Source organism: Macaca thibetana, chromosome 18 (genome assembly GCF_024542745.1).
Source record: "Macaca thibetana thibetana isolate TM-01 chromosome 18, ASM2454274v1, whole genome shotgun sequence".
NCBI classification, from domain to species: Eukaryota; Metazoa; Chordata; class Mammalia; order Primates; family Cercopithecidae; genus Macaca; species Macaca thibetana.
The window spans coordinates 34,410,294-34,428,292 of NC_065595.1; the positions used below are offsets into that span (position 1 = coordinate 34,410,294).

A 17,999-nucleotide genomic window follows, 5' to 3' on the forward strand; every position below is an offset into this window, starting at 1 on the left:
CTTAACTGAGTCTTTTAATATACATATATCTTTTACCTTTATGGTTTGACTCTGGGAAACTGAGTTTTTAACGAGCAATCCCATCATTCTATTAGGTCCATGGCTTCCTCTAGTTGTGGTATATACCAGATCAGTGAACCCCCGGTCATGCAACCCTTATTGCACTTAATTTGCCGTAACATGGGCCCCTTAATCTACAGTGATGTGATGAGGCATCATATGTAGATAAATCAGGCACTCCAGAAACCCTCAGCTTAACACCAGAGGTAGCAACCCCAGGAAAAAGGATTTGCTGCCCTTTCCAAGGTGGAAGGGGCCTGATGTAGTCAAGATGCCTCAAGTGGCTGGCTGACCAAAGGCTCAGGGCCTGTCTCTGCACTGACAGATCACCAGTCAGCAGTGGCAGTAGCTATCTCCGTGGGCCCACGCCTCGCCTCCATCCTGGTCACCATGGCTACTCCATTCACAGGCTTACTGTGCAAGCCCTGGGGACGAAGCTGGCCTCTACAGGGTGAGTCACATCATCCACCTTGCTGTTCAGCACCCTTCCCATGGTGGATGCTCTCTGGGAAGCATTTGTGCCCACTCCCATGGGATCATCCACAGGCCTCCTTGTCTCCCTTCTCATCCTTTTCCTTTGAGGCCCGTGACTGACCAATCAGCCAAGCCGCTTGCTGCCCAAGATTCCATATGTATTCTTATGGAATCCTAAGTCATACAGTTCAAGCAACAGAAATACATACACTCCTATGTACTGCAATAAGGACAATCTAGAATAGAAAGAAGGAAGATAATGAACAGCAATTTCAGCCTCCAGATCTGCTGCAACAGTGAGCAAGGTTGTAGCCTGTTCTACTTTCCTGTACAAAGTATTTTTACTAGATGACTGGCTGCCACCTTGAAGACTCAGTGACAAGACAGTCTTAATGTGGGGCATAAGTGGCTTGGAGTGGTAGATTTATCCCATGCCAGGGAGGCTCAGAGAGTGTGCAGTGGGGAAGGTGGCACTTCCAGTCCACCTTATTTTTATTTCTTCCTGCACCAATAGGTCTTTTCAAGCTGCATATTCAGCAGGACTGGCCATGGCCACACACGAACATTTACAAATCAGAAATTTCATCACATTCCCTTCTTCAACCTCTGATTTCAGCTGCAACTGTGACAGTTCTGTGTGAGCCTGCATACCACCTTTCCCTCTTTTCTAAGTTGGTGAGCAGGTGTACATGAAGAGGCTTGAAGCTCTGCCCACTGCAAGAATTTCCCCTACCCACTGTCTTTCAGGGTTACCTTAACTGGAGCTTTAAATAGAAACAGCAGTCCATTTTGGCTAACACGAACACAATGAACTAGGCCTAGGATTATTCTAGACTAGTCACAAGAAAACCCTTGGTGTGAAGTGAAGGAGTCATTAACGCAACAGGGTGCCGGCCTTGGGGGCCTGAGGAAGAGGCATGTGCTGCTTACTTTTACCCTCTGGCCCTGTTCATGCCTGATCCCTGAGATGTACACCTTCCATCTTAGAATGAATTGCTGTTTGCCTGCTTGAATTTATGACCTGAGTGGCACAAAACCCAGCTCATGATAAACATCTCTGATGTCTTGATTAATTATGTCCAGTGGTCAGATGCTCTGTCTCTACCAGGACCCAACATACATTGGGATCTGACTTTCAAAATGTTTATAGTTCTTTGCTGCAGAAGGCATAGCCTTGCTCCAAAATCCTTAGGAATCTATAATACACCTCTCCTACTGCAGCTTGCCAGAGACTCCACACTTCATGTTCTACTGGGAATACTTCTGGCATCGTGGATTTGCTGGGTCATATGGTCCAAGTGACAGGGCAGCTAGCACTGTAGCCTGGCTTGTGCTGCAGAGCCTTTCCTTGCTTCAAGTCATGCAATGAATGGGTTGGAGCAGTATTTCTAAATATGGTATGTGTTGCGTTCCAAAGCCAAAGAGCACCATGTGTTCTTCGTAATGCCAGAGCAGGGGTCCCCAACCCCCTGGTCACAGACCAGTACCCGTCTGTGGCTGTTAGTAACTGGGCCGCACAGCAGGAGGTGAGCAGCGGGTGAGCAAGCATTACCACCTGAGCTCCGCCTCCTGTCAGATCAGCTGTGGCATTAGATTCTCATAGGGGCACAAATGCTACTGTGAACTGCAAATGTGAGAGATCTAGGCTGCATGCTCCTTATGAGAATCTAACTAATGCATGATGATCTGAGGTGGAGCAGTTTCATCCTGAAACCATTTCCCCCCTCAGTCCCCAGTAAAACTTTCTTCCACAAAATGGGTCCCTGCTGCCAAAAAGGTTGGGGACCACTGTGGTAGAGCATACAAAAGGCAATTAACTTATCCTCACCTCAGAGGGCACACGTGACCCAAAAGCACCTGCTGCACTCTCCAAACCTGATGCCTTGTCTGTATTTCCTACTTAGCGAATGCAACATCTGGCAGCCTTTCTTCCTCACCCATGGGCTCTTCACCTCATCCCTCACCCCCGCCAACATTGCATCAACAAGTCCCACAGATTCAAACTTTCTTCATTCTGACCTCTCTTTTCCATTTCCCCTCCCACTGCCTTGATTCAGCCTTCATCATTTATCTGTTTCGATTCCTGCAGAAGCTTCCTAATAAAATTCCCTACTTCCAATATCAATTCTCCTCTAACTCACTCCACTTCCAGGGAGAGTGGCTCTTATTCCTCCCTTCTATACAATACTTACATTGTTCCCCATCATTTCGGAGGTACATTTTTGTTGCATTTATGTATCCAGATGCCCGCTTTCTACCTCCAACAGTAGGCTTTTTGTAGGTAATAAACATGTTCTATTGGTTTCCAGAGGTGGCATGTCTGTGGAATGTTAGTGAGGCATTCAAGGTCCATTGCCATATAGCTCTTACGTCTCCAGCTTGCTCCCTATCACTCCTGCTTTCTCCCAACTACCAGTCCCTCTACTGAGACGTGCTCTCTCTCACCTCCATGCCATGCCTGAGCTTTGTATCTGAATGACTCCTACCCACACCCTCCACTCTTTACCTCCCTGGATTTCATTAATTCCTACTCATCCTTCAAACTCAGCTGAACTATTGCCTTCTGCAAGAGCTCCTCCATCATTCATTCATTCCATCCCACCAGCTAGTTTAGGGAGTCTTTTTGTTCCCAAAGCACCCTGCATTGAGTGCTAATCTTAGCAGCATTTGTCAGGTTTTGTGACAATAGTTTGTTATATCAGACAGAGCCAGCTACTTGAGGGTGAGGATTGGCCCCAGGGTCTGGCCGAGTGCCTAGCACATAGCAAATACTAAGCGCTGGCTCAATCAGTGAAATGTGCATATTCCAGAAGGAGTAAACCCCCAGCCCTCAAGCTAAACCAGTCCTCTAGACAAGTATTGTTTGGCCCACACAGTTCCTGGCTGAGAGGACAAACAGGATTGATCCAGGTTAAGACTTTCAAGACTGATGACCCAGAGCTGACCTCCATTCTCTTTGGTTACCTGTCTAGCCAGCCAGAGAGGTACACAGGAAACATCAGACCAAGGACGCAAGTGACCACAGGTCCCTGGGTGCACTCAGTCCCTTACAGCAGTACCTCAATTGTAACTCCAGGTCTCAGTAGTCTGCACAAAAATGGGGTTCAGAGCACCAGAACCACCCTAGGCTCACTGTTTTTTATCCCAGGCCAGGGAGGCTCACAGTGTGGAGTGGGGAAGGTGGCACATCGGTGACAGCCCACCCAATTTTTCTTCCTTCCTGAACCAACAGGTCTTTTCAAACTATATATTCAGCAGACCTGACCATGGCCACACACGAACATTTACGAATCAGAAACTCCACATCTACATTTTTAAAATCCAGATTTCCATTTTCTCTTGAAAAATCCATAGATATGGCAACATTGAACATTTACTCTCATAACAGTTGCAACTTCCTCCTTTATATTAGCATATATTCTATCCAGTTTGCCACACTCCCCATTTGACTTTTATCTGGACCAACGAATTATTTCCATTAACAGCGTTGCTTCTATAGTCATCTGAATCTGCAAATTCCAAACTGCTGTCCTGTTGTCTTATTTGATCCCTCACAGCAAATCCAGGGATGGTGGTAGGCATACAACTATCCTCCCTTTTAGAGATGAAGAAGGTAAGAACCAGAGGTAGCTGGCCTCATAGGTCACACAGCTTGTTAGCAATGAAGACATGACCCAAACCTAGATCTTGGGACTTGTGATTTTTTTGCCACCCCATGCCAGTTATCATATACCCAACTGTTGCTTGCTCCTTTCTCTAAAGTACTTCATTTATGTCTCAAGGATGCACGTAATGCTTTAACGGTGTTCCTGTGAAATAGTCAGCAGGCCTACAGACAGATTTTGTTATACACACTTCTCAGCTGAGCTAGCCAAATAAGGACCAGTGTAGGGCTGACAAGATGGATGGAGCGAACTAGACCTCCACTCATTAACTCTTTATGACAATCCTGCAAGGTAGGAACTATTATCCCCATTTTATGAGTGAAGAAGCTGAGGTCCGGAGAGGTTAAGCAAATGCATTCTTTGGTTCTATTGGCTATTAAAACAATGACATACTTCAGTTCCAGCTGGTAAAGGGCCCCTGCCCTGAACTGCTTGAGTGCCTTCTTCCCCACCCTGGCAGCGCCCGAGGATTCACACAGTCTAGCAGTGTTAGGGTTAATTCCATATCTGCCACGGACTGCGGTTCCAGGAACTTGTGGCAGCCACACCTCCAGTGTTAATTCTAACTGGTTGGTGCCTGAAAGGATGCTGAAAATTTTTTGCATATTTCACCTGAATAAAAGGTTTGCATTCTTAAGATAGCCACTTTTAACGTAATGGCAAATGAATCCACTCTACCAAGAGCCCAAACTAATCAGCAAGAATTCAGCCAAGACTTGAGGAGATGTAGACTATTAAATGAACCAAAGAGATGTGCCCAGCACTGACTAAAGTCAAGGTCCCAACATGTTTTCTGCCTTCACACCCCTAAGGAATGCCATGAAATTTCAGCAGTTACAGCAGTGACTCTCAGGGCTTGCAACCAAGAGAGGGAATGGGAATCATGGAAGCAGCATCTCAGAAGGAAACGGCATGTATAACGAGAAAGCATCCCCATCCCCACCTCAGTGCCCAAAGGATGGAGTTACAGCCTCTCTGGTAGGATGTCAGAGTGACTGCAAAACTTTCTGGGCAAAAGCCAGGGGCAGGCCCAGGAGCTCACAAGCTATGGTGATGTTCTTGCCCAGAGGGGAAAAATGCCTGCACCCTTTACCCCACCTCCCAAAAGCCTGTCTGTGGAATGCTCCCTGGCAGTTGATAAGCACTCAAATTTCAGCAGGGAATAAAGGTTAGTTTCTTTCTGAATAATCTTCATCCTTCGGTGGCAGGTTTGGATGTCACAGAAACCTCAGCAAGCCACATTTCTCTTCACAGGGGATAGGTCTCCTACTAAAGGCACATCTCGGGGTCAGGGAAGCCTGCAGCCAGGGAGAAAGTTGGTCATGCTCACCTTCAGTGACTGCCATCTTGGTCTTTGGGGTCCCCTGTAGCTGAGCTGTACCTGCCTACTATCCTTCCTACCTCCACTATCTCAACTCACTTTCTGAAGTGTGGTACCTATTCATAACATGGTATTAACAGCTTAAGGCACTACACTCTCAATTCCAAAGGTTATGTGTATTTTCATATAACAGCTTTATTGAGATATAATTCGCATACCATAAAATTCACCCTTTTAAAGTGTATAATTCAAGGCTGATTAGAACAACAGTCCCCTTATTTGCCAGAGATAGATTCCAAGACCCTTAGTGGATGCCTGAAACCATGAATAGTACTGAACCCTATAATACAGTGTTTTTTCCTATTCATATATACCTAAACTTTAATTTATAAATGAGGCAACGTACCAACAAAACAGAATTTTAATATACAGTAATAAGTTATATGAATGTTGTCTCTCTCAAATCTGACTGTACTACACTCACCCTTCTTGTGATCAATCTTATAAACAAGACAGCTACTAAGTATCTGCATGAGCAGACAGTATATACAGTATGGATGCGCTGGACAAACGGATAATTCATGACCCAGGTGGGACAGAGAGGTACGGTGCAAGATTTCATCATGCTACTCAGAAGAGTGTGAAACTTAAAACTTATGAATTGTTTATTTCTGAAATTTTCCATTTAATATTTTCAGACTGCAATAGACAGGTTACTGAAACCACAGAAAGCAAAACCATGGATAAGGGTGGGCTACTGAATGTTCAGAGGTTCAACTACTACCACTCTAATTTTAGAGTATTTTCAAGACCCCAAAAAGAATCCCCTTACCTATGAGCAGTCACTCCCTATTTCTACCTCCTTCAGCCTCTGGCAACCACTAATCTACTTTACTTCTATAGATTTATCTATTCTGGATATTTCCTGTAAATGGAATAATATGTGGTCTTTGGTACCTGGTTCCTTTCATTTAACATTGTGATTTTTTTTTTTTTTTGAGACAGAGTCTCGCTCTGTCGCCCAGGCTGGAGTGCAGTGGCCGGATCTCAGCTCACTGCAAGCTCCGCCTCCCGGGTTTATGCCATTCTCCTGCCTCAGCCTCCCGAGTAGCTGGGACTACAGGCGCCCACCACCTCACCCGGCTAGCTTTTTGTATTTTTTTTAGTAGAGACGGGGTTTCAACGTGTTAGCCAGGATGGTCTCAATCTCCTGACCTCATGATCCACCCATCTCGGCCTCCCAAAGTGCTGGGATTACAGGCTTGAGCCACCGTGCCCGGCTAACATTGTGATTTCAAGGATTATCAATGTTGTAGAATGTATTGGCATTTCATTCCTACTTACAGCCGGATAACATTCATTTACAAGGCTACATCGTATTTTGTTTATCCACTCATTGGTTGATAGACATTTGGGTTCTTTCTCATTTTGGCTATTATGAATAATGCTGCTATAAACATTCATGGCAACTCTTAGGTTTAACCTTTGAAGGACAGCCAAACTCAAAAGTGACTCACCATTTTATATTATGTATAACCAGCAATGTACGATGGTTCTGATTTCTCCACTTCCTCACCAATACCTATCTTTCTTATTCTAGTTATCCCAGTGGGCGTGAAGTCGTATCTCATTGTGGTTTATCTTGGCAGCTCTCTGATGGAAATGTTAAGCATCTTTTCATGTGCTTATTGACCACTGTATATTTTCCTTGGAGAAGAGTCTATTTAGATCCTTTGCTGATTTTTTAATTGGATTTCTTCTTTTTTTTTTTTTTTTTTAGTATTGAGTTGTAAGAGTTTTTTATATATTCCAGATACAAGTCTCTTATCAGATTTCGTATTTCCAAATATTTTCTCCCATTCTGTGGGTTGTCTTTTTACTTTCTTGATGGCATCCTTTGAGGTACAAAAGCTTTTTTTGTTAAGTCTAATTTATCAAATTTGTTTTCTGTTGTTGCTCATGCATTTGGTGACATAGCTAAGAAGTGTTGAGAGCTTCTAAAAGGAATCAGCTTCAGATCTTGTTTCCACTAACACTGGGAAAGTCACAAAAGAGTTTTCATTCTCAGGAAAAAAATTAATTTGATTAAGAAATATTTAAGATATACAAACAGGTACAATGAATAACATACATTTGTGTCTTTGCTACCCAACTTATGAGATTTTACCGATAAAGCTGAAGTCCTCTGTGACCCCTCCGTTCCCCCCTTCCAGAGGCAACTATTACCCTGAATTTGGTGTTTATTATTCTCATGCATGTTTATACTCTTACTACATATGTATCCTTTATCAGTATGCAGTATTATACTGTCTTTTTAAATTTCAAACAAATAGCATGTAGTGCACATTCTGCAACTTGCTTTTTCTCTGCCCTAAGTGAAGCAGAGAAAATGGGCAGGAAAACCAGAAAATTGAGGTTTTGTTTTTCTGAACAGTTAAAAGGTTCTAATTTGAACCATTTTTTTTTTAAAAATCTACTCTCCCAAAGTCTACCTATGTAAATCCAAATACACAGTTATTCTTCTATCAGTTTTCCCATCTGTAAAATTAGGATAATCTGTACTTCTTACCCCATGTGTAATTTTTGAAATAAACATTCTTTTAAAACTTTGAAAATAGCTTGTAGAAATTCAAGGTTCTGTGGGTGTTAGTCATCCAATGCCTTCCCAAGGTTTAAGTGAGATGATAGAACTATAGTCCTTTGAGCAGTTTTTTGGAGTAAGCAGCTCTCTTGAGTTACTGTTTGAAAAGCCTGATGGCTCTGCAGAACAATGAATCATCCCCTAAAATCGCACAGCCTTTTACTTTCAAAAAATAAACCTGAGACATTCTTCATTTTACAGGTGCAGAAACCAAATCCTTTAGCAGTCACTTGGCCTTTCTGGGATCTCCTGTTCCCTGGGTCAGGCCTAAAGTCACTCACCTGGCCTCTGGTCTAACCCTCTCATGCTGCAGAATTCAAGATCCAGCCTCAAGTCAGATTTGCTCGCTTTAGAATCAGTCACAAAAGTGCGGGCTGAACAGTCCACTACACTTTACCTTTCCACTCTCAGTATGGAGCAATCATGAAAGAGGAACAGATGTGACTCTGATATGTCAATTACCAAAGCACAAAAGAAAAAGCTGGTGTCTTCTAAAAGCTTCAGCAAGGCCAATGGGGAAAAAAAAATTTAATAAAAAAGAAAAAGCTGGCACCAAATAGCTTCCTTCACTAAAGAGTAAGAAGTTAGACAGATATAATTTACAACCAAGGTGTGTTCCCAACAGCAGGCCAGGGTCTATGAACAGATTATACCACCTGCTGCTGCCACACTTCCTTTCTGAGGGCTGACTTTGCTGCCAGCACTCACTCCCATCATTCACCCTACTCTACCAAATGGGTCCTCAAGGCTTGGCAGGGAATCTTCATCACACAGAGGGATCCCTGCCTAAAGCCATTTCCACCTAGAAGGCATGTCACGTGTGGAGCAGTACATGGATTAAACCAACAGAGAGTATCAAGTGAATGGGTGCTCTTTCCCAATTTCTGACACTCATGACCATTACTTGCATCTTTTTCTGAGCTCACTGCTCCTACCACTACTTACTGTTGCTTTCTTCTGCTCCAGGCAGATTCTCCCAGCTAAAGTTCCACTGTAGCCCAGAACTTCTTTAATTCTATGAATCAGTGCTTTCAATCATGGAATCATTAAAAAATAAAATAAAATAAAATAGTACCTACCAATGACCTAGGAGGATCGCTCTTTCATAGAGCACTTGGTTCCAAGTGTGGTTAAAACAAAACCTAGAAGAAATTCACTTTACTTTGGCTGCAAAAATGGAGCTGAAGAGATATATATATATTTGGTAAAGACTCTTTATCTGTAATTTTTCTGATTAGACTATAATTATAAATAGCTGGCATCTACTCTGAAAAACAAACCAATAAGGGAAGGAAAGGCCAAATGCCTGCAAAAGAACAGAAAGAAGCAGTCCAAATGAGATAAAGCACTAGCTACAGATTATATTACTTACTTGTGCCTAGTTTCTTCTTCAAAAAGCAGCATCCAAGGGCAAAAGGGTTCAAACGTGAGATCCTAGGTAAACTATTTCCTTCTAGAGTCAAAGAAGAGTTTTCCTTTTTTTTTTTTTTTTTTGACAGAGTCTTGCTCTTGTTGCCCAGGCTAGAGTGCAGTGGCACGATCTTGGCTCGCTGCAACCTCTGCCTCTCGGGTTCAAGCGATTCTCCTGCTTCAGCCTCCTGAGTAGCTGAGATTACAGGCCCCCACCACCACACCCAGCTAATTTTTGTATTTTTAGAAGAGACGGGGTTTTGCCATGTTGGCCAGGCTGGTGTCAAACTCCTGACCTCAGGTGATCCGCCCACCTTGGCCTCCCAAAGTGCTGGGATTACAGGTGTGTGAGCCACCGCACCCAGCCAGAGTTTCTTATAGGTATGAATATGTCTACATCTTAGATACAGGGTGGTATAAAAGAACCATTTCAAAAATCTAAAGATATTTCCTACTTGTTAATATTGTGTTTCCTAATTGTTAATAGATCATTTTCCAGTACAAGCAGAACTAAAAATTCTTGAGGAAAACTACTTCTTGGGAGTAGTTTTGCAAGTAACCTTGCAAGGATACAGCTCTTGCTTTGAAACTCAGACATCTTATAAAGATAAGACCTGTTAACAAAATAGAATCTTTCACATTCAAAAGGTAACCTGGAAACTGCTCCAGGTACCACTTAGTTAACTGAAGCAGATAGGAAAAAAATAAAAAATAAAAAAAATTAAAAAACCTCAGAAGATATCATTGTTTAAATACACTCTATTTTATTTTGTCTTAAAATAGTTTAACCTTTATGCTACAGACTTATTTCAAAAAACAGAAAATCTTATCTTGCACCAAAAAATATATATATAACACTCTGTTTTATTATTTTTTCTCCAAAGACCATTAAATACTAAAGGGAAACAAAACCTAAATAATGAATGTAAAGAACCAATTTTTGTTTTAAAAACTAGAGTTGCACATTTGAAAACATTAATTCTAAGCAATGATTTGTCGTCACTGCATCAAGTCCACACTCACACTCCAGCAACAGCAGATCCATTAACTGCCAAGTGCATTGGTTCCTAGCCATACAATGGCTAACATTTCATTTTCACGGTAAGAGGAGCAAAAGGCTTCAATGGCCTCTGTACTCTTTAAAAAACAAAACAACAACAAAAATATTTCCTAGTTATCCAGTGATTTTTTTTTAAGATCACTACCTTTTAAAATTTGTTAAGAGAATAAGAAGTAAGTAGTGTTTTAAATAAAATGAAAAAATACAACAGCATCAGACTAAAATACGTGATTATTTTAAACAAACAGTGCACAATCTGAGGAAGTTTGGTTAGGGCACAATCATTTTTATATCTACATGGAAGTCACATCATACACATATTGGAGAACAGGGATTGGGGTGCTTGCTTTGCCTTAAAAAAAAAAGTTTAAAAGACAAAATAGTGTCCCCAGCTTTTTCAAAAACCTTTGTGACAGTATGAAAAGCAGGTAACAAACTTATCTTGTTAGTTATGGTGCTAATCTACTAAAAGTAAAGATGAACAAATGACTAAATTAGTAAACCAGACGATTCATATTGATAATTGATAATAAAAGCAAAGTTTATGGGATGTTTGCCAAAAATAAACTGAATGAAATAAACTGAATAAAAAAGAATGCATTATTCATTCAGTCTGGCCCCTACCATCAAAATGAAAAGACAATTACTGGAGAGCAGCAATTATAGGTTGGTTACATGGCAGTCATGATGATAAAACAGCTAGGTCACTGCTCTGTTTTTCACAAATCGGAGGGAATGGAAACTTTCCCAAGTCAGTGGCATAAACCAATCTGTGACCCATGTGTACCATTTTAGCAGAGAGATTACTCTGAAGACAATGTCCTGTGAAGCATAAAGAACTACTTATGCTACCAAACGTAAAACTCTGATTAAGAAAAATCCCTTTAAAATAAACTTCAAATGTCACAGGAGTTGTATACCACGGAATTGTATCATTAATACCTTGCCTGAAACCACACTCTCCACTCTTCTGAAAACAGCAATGAAAGGAGAGTTGACACAGTCTCTCTACAGTTATTAGGGAAATGTCCCGACCTAGTAGGGGAGAGCTGTCTATCTCCACCATCCCTTCCCCTCCCCTCTTCATCTTAATATCCAAATCTCTGTTCTGGTCCATTAAGTCAGGCAGTTGGGAGCTGGACTAGGAATAAGTGAGGGAAAAGTGCAAGCTGACATAAACGCAAAGGGCCAGAGAAGAGACTGGTTACAGCTCCACTCTGTTCCTCATCCACAGTGCACACAGCACACCAACTCTGTAGAGGATGACTATTAGGGACTATGAAGAAAATACGTCACGGGAAATCACCTGCTGTGTGGAATTGGGGAAAAAAAATATGTGGTTAACTTAAGAACAGGTCATGCAAAAACATTCATTAAAATGGGCCTCTGCCCTGATAGTGGGGGGAAAAAATAAGCTGCAAAAACTTCAAGTCACATAATCCACTCTATTCTCTTCTCTATGATTTTCCTGGAAAACACAGACCAGAAATTGTACATTTCTGCTTTGTCTAGTATTTTAATTCAAGTCAAAAACTATGTGTAACAGTAAAATTCAATAAATTAATCCTAAAGTAAAATGTGAAGGTCCAAAGATACACCAGTAGTGAATCTTCAGACGGTCCTACTTTGCTCTGGCCTCTGGGTCTTTGGTTTTTGTCTAGAATTGTGGCCATGTGAGAGATTGATTTGCTAAAATTGGAGGTTCATGATCTTAAAAGCCTGATCTAATAAAAGCAGAAAAAAAAAAAAAAAAACCGATGAAGGACAGAGGCCAGATCAAATGAGATGTTATCAGAGAAGATCAAAGAAGAAGGAATATATAGGAGAACTAATGCAACAAGAAGGGTAAAGGAATAAACTTGTCTTTACAAAACAAAAAAGAAGAAGAAGAAGAAGAAGAACAGGCCAGGCAGGTGGAGGCAGGCAGACTCTGATGCGTGCTTATGTGGGGTGTGTGTCATTCATCTCAGCAGCCCCCAGAGCACCCACCCCTCACAGTGCCTTATGCAGAGCAGGCACTTGGTAAATTTGTTTGCTGAATGAAAACTGAAAATGGTAGTTCTCATACTCTTATGATAAGAAGAGCCACCAGGGGATTTGGAGAGAGAGGCAAAGGGCCATAGTAATGGTAACAATGGAAACAAACACACACAAAAAAAGCAAACAAAAACCATGAAAAACAAAAAGTGAAGTCTTCTAAACCAATATTACTTCACTCCCCCTGTGCAGAATAGTGTTCTAACTCTAGGTATTGCTTTTAAAAGAATTCACTAGTAACTACAACATATTATAAGAAAGAAGGTAGTAACTAATGCCACAAAATTCCAATGCTGGCATTTCCTGAATTCCCTGAAGCTCCTACTACCCTTTGCTAATCCTTTTAGATACTGTAAAACTTACCAATTAACGTGCTTTGCATCTGACTTCTTATGGTACATTCTGATTCTTCTTATGGTATTTTTTTTTCTTAGAAGATAGAGGAGAAAAATACCCAAATACAACATCAGGTCCACTTCATCTCGGATGTTAAACAGTTGTTGCTACATCCTCTTTATATAGAGACCAGCTATAAAAGACAGCACTTTCCTCTCAGATTTGCAAGTGCCTGTAGCCTCAGAGGCCACGTAACTTTTCATATTCTTCCCAACAGGTTTCTATGTTCACCCATTATTTGACTAAACCAGAAAAAAAAGCCGAGGGAGAGAGATTTTTCCCACTGAACTCTTAATACTTTCAGATGCCCAGAAAACCTCATGGTGGGTATCTATCTGAAATGCCTCTGTCTCCAAGGAGACATTTTGCAAAGAGTTATTAATTATTGCAACAAGGAGACCAACTAAGTCACCTTAGTAGTATTTATAAACACAAAGGGACATGTCAATTATCTGTGCTGTGGGAAGTCAACAGGAGCAAACTCAGGAAAGAAGGCAGAAGACTTACTTAAAATAAAGAAAAAATACTTTTAATACTTCTGTCTTCTATTTTTAAGGACAGGTTTTTAAATGCACATGCCCTACTAGGTGCCAATAAGGACCTGACTGATATGTGTGCGAATGCCCTAAGATGGAAGTGCCAATGGGGTGGGCAGATAGTGGTCAAGTCTAGATATTAATTTCATTATACAGAAAAATAAATACAAGATTCAAAAACTGAAACCCATTTTGCCTGGCAATTAAAATATTATTCTAAAAGGAAGGCAGAGTTTCCTAAGATTAAAAGTCACCAAGTAAAATAAAGCTGTCTAATAAAATTCATCATTCTCATATTCCTACTGAGTGAAGGAAGAAATTCTTTTCTCTGTGATAAGTTATTTTCCTAAGTGACTTCTTTTAATTAAAAAAAGGGGAAGAGGAGGGAATTTTCCATGAGTTTGAATCCTACAAATGCCACAAACAGCTTCTGAAGCTGAAGCTATGACAATGAACTTCCATGTCACAAAGGATGAGGAAGTGGAAGGGAACAGTGCAGAGGAAACACAGTGACATTGTATTACAGTAGGTATTTACGCCTGCTATCCTCATCCAAGGTAAGGTCAACAACTTCTGCTGGTGAAGCCCAAGTCTGCTGGGGAGTCACAGCAGTCCATGACTGTGTTTGCCTGGTGCTAACATACTGCGTGCCCGAGCCATGCTTCCATGAAGAAACACTCTGAATCACACCACCTCGAGGATGAACACACCTGCAATCGAGATGAAGAACAAAAGCATGGTTAATTCCACCACAGGAAAAACAGAAGACGATATGACCTCAGTTGTACTGATCAACATTTTTACTAAGATAAACCTAGTATGCAAGTTCATAAAACCCACAATCAATATCCTTCCCTCCATCTCTGTCTCCCTCTCTCCCCACCCCACGACACTCCACTTGGTCCCTCTCTCAATTTAGCCTTAAAAAGGCCAAGGGTCTTATCTCAGCCGGAAACTCCTGAGCTGTGTCTAAATTAGTCACTGACCATGGGTGAGAGGATGTTTCTCTGGACTCATTTACACCTCTGGGATCTTCATGACAGGGCAACACATAAATCCAGAACAAAGATGCCCAAACAATCTTAGTCTGAACAAACCAAACAGTAAAAAAAATAGTTAAAACTTGTTCTTAAAATAAGCTTTATAATTGGTAATAATGCCTTCAAAGACAGTGACAGTAATACCCTTTTATAGATTAAATTTCTAAAAGTCTGTCAGTAACAGATCATGAATAAAGGATCAATTTCCCTTGTCCTGAAGGTCACAACAGAAGCACTTGGTTCATTCAACAGAATCGCTTACAATTTGGTTCCGTGAAAGTAACACAGCTGAATCTTCAGTTTAGATCCACTAAAAGGGTTCTATCAGAGGGACAGAACTGCCTTGTTAGCAAGTCATACCAAGAGTTCACTGAAATAAAATTGTTTCAGAAACACTGACAGTTTGAATTCCACATTCCAGTCAAATGATAGAATTGTGAACCTCCAGGCCAAAACACTAAGTTCTGACTCAAATGAGAGGAAGGCAGGCAACTCATGAGACCAATGCTATGTCCTCTCATCTAAACTTCCTGGGCAGACCTTAGGTAGCGTACATGAGAAGTAACAAGTGGCATGAGTCCAGTCACTAAACTACCACAGTGGCTCCTGAGCAGCTGTCTGACAATCTGTAAGCAACAAATAATGCTGGGCCACTTGAGAATTTCGGCTTTGATTTAATGCTACCTAAACTCCCAGGTTCAAAAGAACATTCAGGTAATAATGGACAAGATTCAGTTGCAAAACTACCCCAAGGACCCTTAAGCTCCTGCAAACATGCCCTACTCCTACAAAGGCTTAACCTGGTAACTTCTCCCTTACTAAGAAAAGTTCCTAAGAACAGAACTCTCAGGGCCAGAGCAGAGGGCAGAATGCAAATTTGTTACAGTACCAGAAGCCCGTCATCTGTCCAGAGATGGGCTAAGTAGTTACTAACCCAGAGGCTACTACCTTTTCAAAGATTAGCTAGCGAAATAAATAGGAACATTAAAATAAGGGACATAAAGCCCAATGTCTAATTCATATCTGTTCAACCCATTATATAAATTCATATTAAATGACCATGTAGTCATGGAAAAATGTCAGCCAAAGGAGTCCATTCAACATTTATAGAAATGGTTTTGAGGACTGAAGGCCAATGAAACACTACGTTTACTAAGCGGTTTCACATATATTATCTCATTGGACAATTCCGACAGACCTATGAGGTAAGCATGGAATTTACTATCCTCACTCTACAGAGAGGGAAACTGAGGCTTAAACAGGTTACATGATTTGCTCAGACTCACAATGCTTGAAAGTGATAGGCCAAGGAAGACAGGTCGGATTTTGGGTCCAATGCTTTCCATATCATGTTGCTGCTTTACAGATATGTGTATCAAATTGGGTGTGGCAAAACACAGCTAAAACCATCAGAATACAAAGATAGGCCCAAACAATTTAGAAGTATAAAGTTACTTGACAATTCAAAAGCTCACCTGTACAAGCACTAATTGAAGTCAAGCTGGCTAGAAACCTGGTAAGAATTCAGGCAATGAATGAGTGGCAGAGAGAGTCAATGTAATCTTTGGGAGAATTTCTAAAAATATCTTCGAAGTAAAAGAACTGTATTGTCCCAACTGTTTATCTGTATTGCTCACTAAGTAATCATATAATGTAACATCAGGCAATGGCTTTTTAAAAAATCTGATCTAATCTGTTTATTATACAGAAGAAAAAATCTAGGCCAAAAGACAACCACCTAGGCTCTTAAACAAGTTAAGTATAGAACTGGAATAAAATCAGGTCTCCACTCAATGGTTTATTTTCCACTGAATAAGAATGCCTTCTTCAGGCTATACCTGAAGTTACTATAGCATGTTTGACTGAGAGAAGCACTGCCTGGTTCCCAGGGCCATTCAATAAGCAGCAAAGAAGAGTCTAGAAAGTGTCTGGCATAGGAAAAGAACTGGGAGAGTAAGAGGTTTAGAGACCATATCTCCTACTGAGGAATGGCTGAAGGAGACAGAATAGGAGACAGGGCACTTCAACTATCTAAAAATAGATCACTTCTGTAGTTATGTTACAAATGGTTCCAGTTACCAAAAACCAGCTTAGGCTACTTTAAATAATAAAGAGAATTTATTAGAAGGACACTGGGCACCTCAAAGAGCCTAAGATGACAGAACAACCCCTAACCCTCTCTATTTCTCCTACTTCAAAATTTTAGATTATCTGGAGAATGTGATGATACTACCTTTGGTCAAAAGCTTTCCTAACTCTAATTATTAATAGTTGTACATGGAATTCCCAAAGACGGGAGAATCACTGTGAGGCAGAAGCCACCATGAAAGGTACTATTTCATGCTCAAGGTAAAACTACTGAGAGCATGCTAAGAACCGTGAATCAGTTTTTAGAAGGCAAGTTTCAGATAATCATTGCTATAGAACAAAGCCACTAACAAATAGAATGAATTGCCTTTTAAGCGCTCAAGTAATTGCTGAGGCATCTGTCAGGAATGTTAAGGAAGATTTTAAGATGCCCTCCAAGGTCAACAGTGACTTTAACATTTGTTCAAAAACAGGCAAAACAATCATTAAAAGTCAGAATAGGCTGGCACGGTGGCTCATGACTCTAATCCCAGTACTTTGAGAGGGTGAGATGGGAGGATCGCCTGAGCTCACAAGTTCGAGACCAGCATGGGCACCATGGTGAAACCCCATCTCTATCAAACACACACACACACACACACACACACACACACACAAACACAAAATTAGCTGGGTGTGGTAGTAGGCACCCGTACTCCCAGCTACTCGGAAGGCTGAGGTGGGAGGATGGCTTGAGCCTTGGCGGTCAAAGCTGCCGTGAACAGAAATCATGCCACTGCACTCCAGCCTGGGTGGCTGAGCTTTGTCTCAAAAAAAAAAAAAAGAAAAAGTCAAGATAGTAGTCACAGGGGAAAAGAGAAGGGGGAGGTTGTAATTAGAAAGTAGTGCAGAGTGGCTGAGCGTGGTGGCTCACGCCTGTAATCTCAGCACTTTGGGAGGCCAAGGCAGGTGGATTCACAAGGTCAGGAGATCAAGACCAGTCTGGCTAACATGGTGAAACCCTGTCTCCACTAAAAATACAAAAAATGAGCCAGGCGTGGTGGCATGCACCTGTAGTCCCAGCTACTCCGGAGGTTAAGGCAGGAGAATCGCTTGAACCCAGGAGGCGGAGGCTGCAGGGAGCTGAGATCGCGCCACTGTACTCCAGCCTGGGTGACAGAACAAGACTCCGTCTCAAAAAAGAAAGCACAGCATGACTTCTGTGTTTTGATCTGAGTGCTTGTTACTTGGGTATAAGGAGTTTGCAAAAATTAAAGATACATTATTAGTTA

The 17,999-nt window shown here is 41.4% G+C and overlaps 2 protein-coding genes across 4 annotated transcripts in view; one reads left to right on the forward strand and one right to left on the reverse strand.

The window, feature by feature from the left end:
- Positions 1–17,999, forward strand: part of ATP5F1A (ATP synthase F1 subunit alpha) — a 541,488-nt gene that overhangs the window by 349,179 nt on the left and 174,310 nt on the right. The window lies entirely within an intron of this gene.
- Positions 9,632–17,999, reverse strand: part of ARK2N (arkadia (RNF111) N-terminal like PKA signaling regulator 2N) — a 98,185-nt gene continuing 89,817 nt past the window's right edge. For all 3 annotated transcript variants that reach the window (XM_050767968.1, XM_050767967.1, XM_050767969.1), the window contains one exon: positions 9,632–14,310. In XM_050767968.1, the coding sequence (XP_050623925.1) occupies positions 14,121–14,310 (190 nt within the window). In that variant the 3' untranslated portion in view covers positions 9,632–14,120. The remainder of the gene's footprint in view (positions 14,311–17,999) is intronic.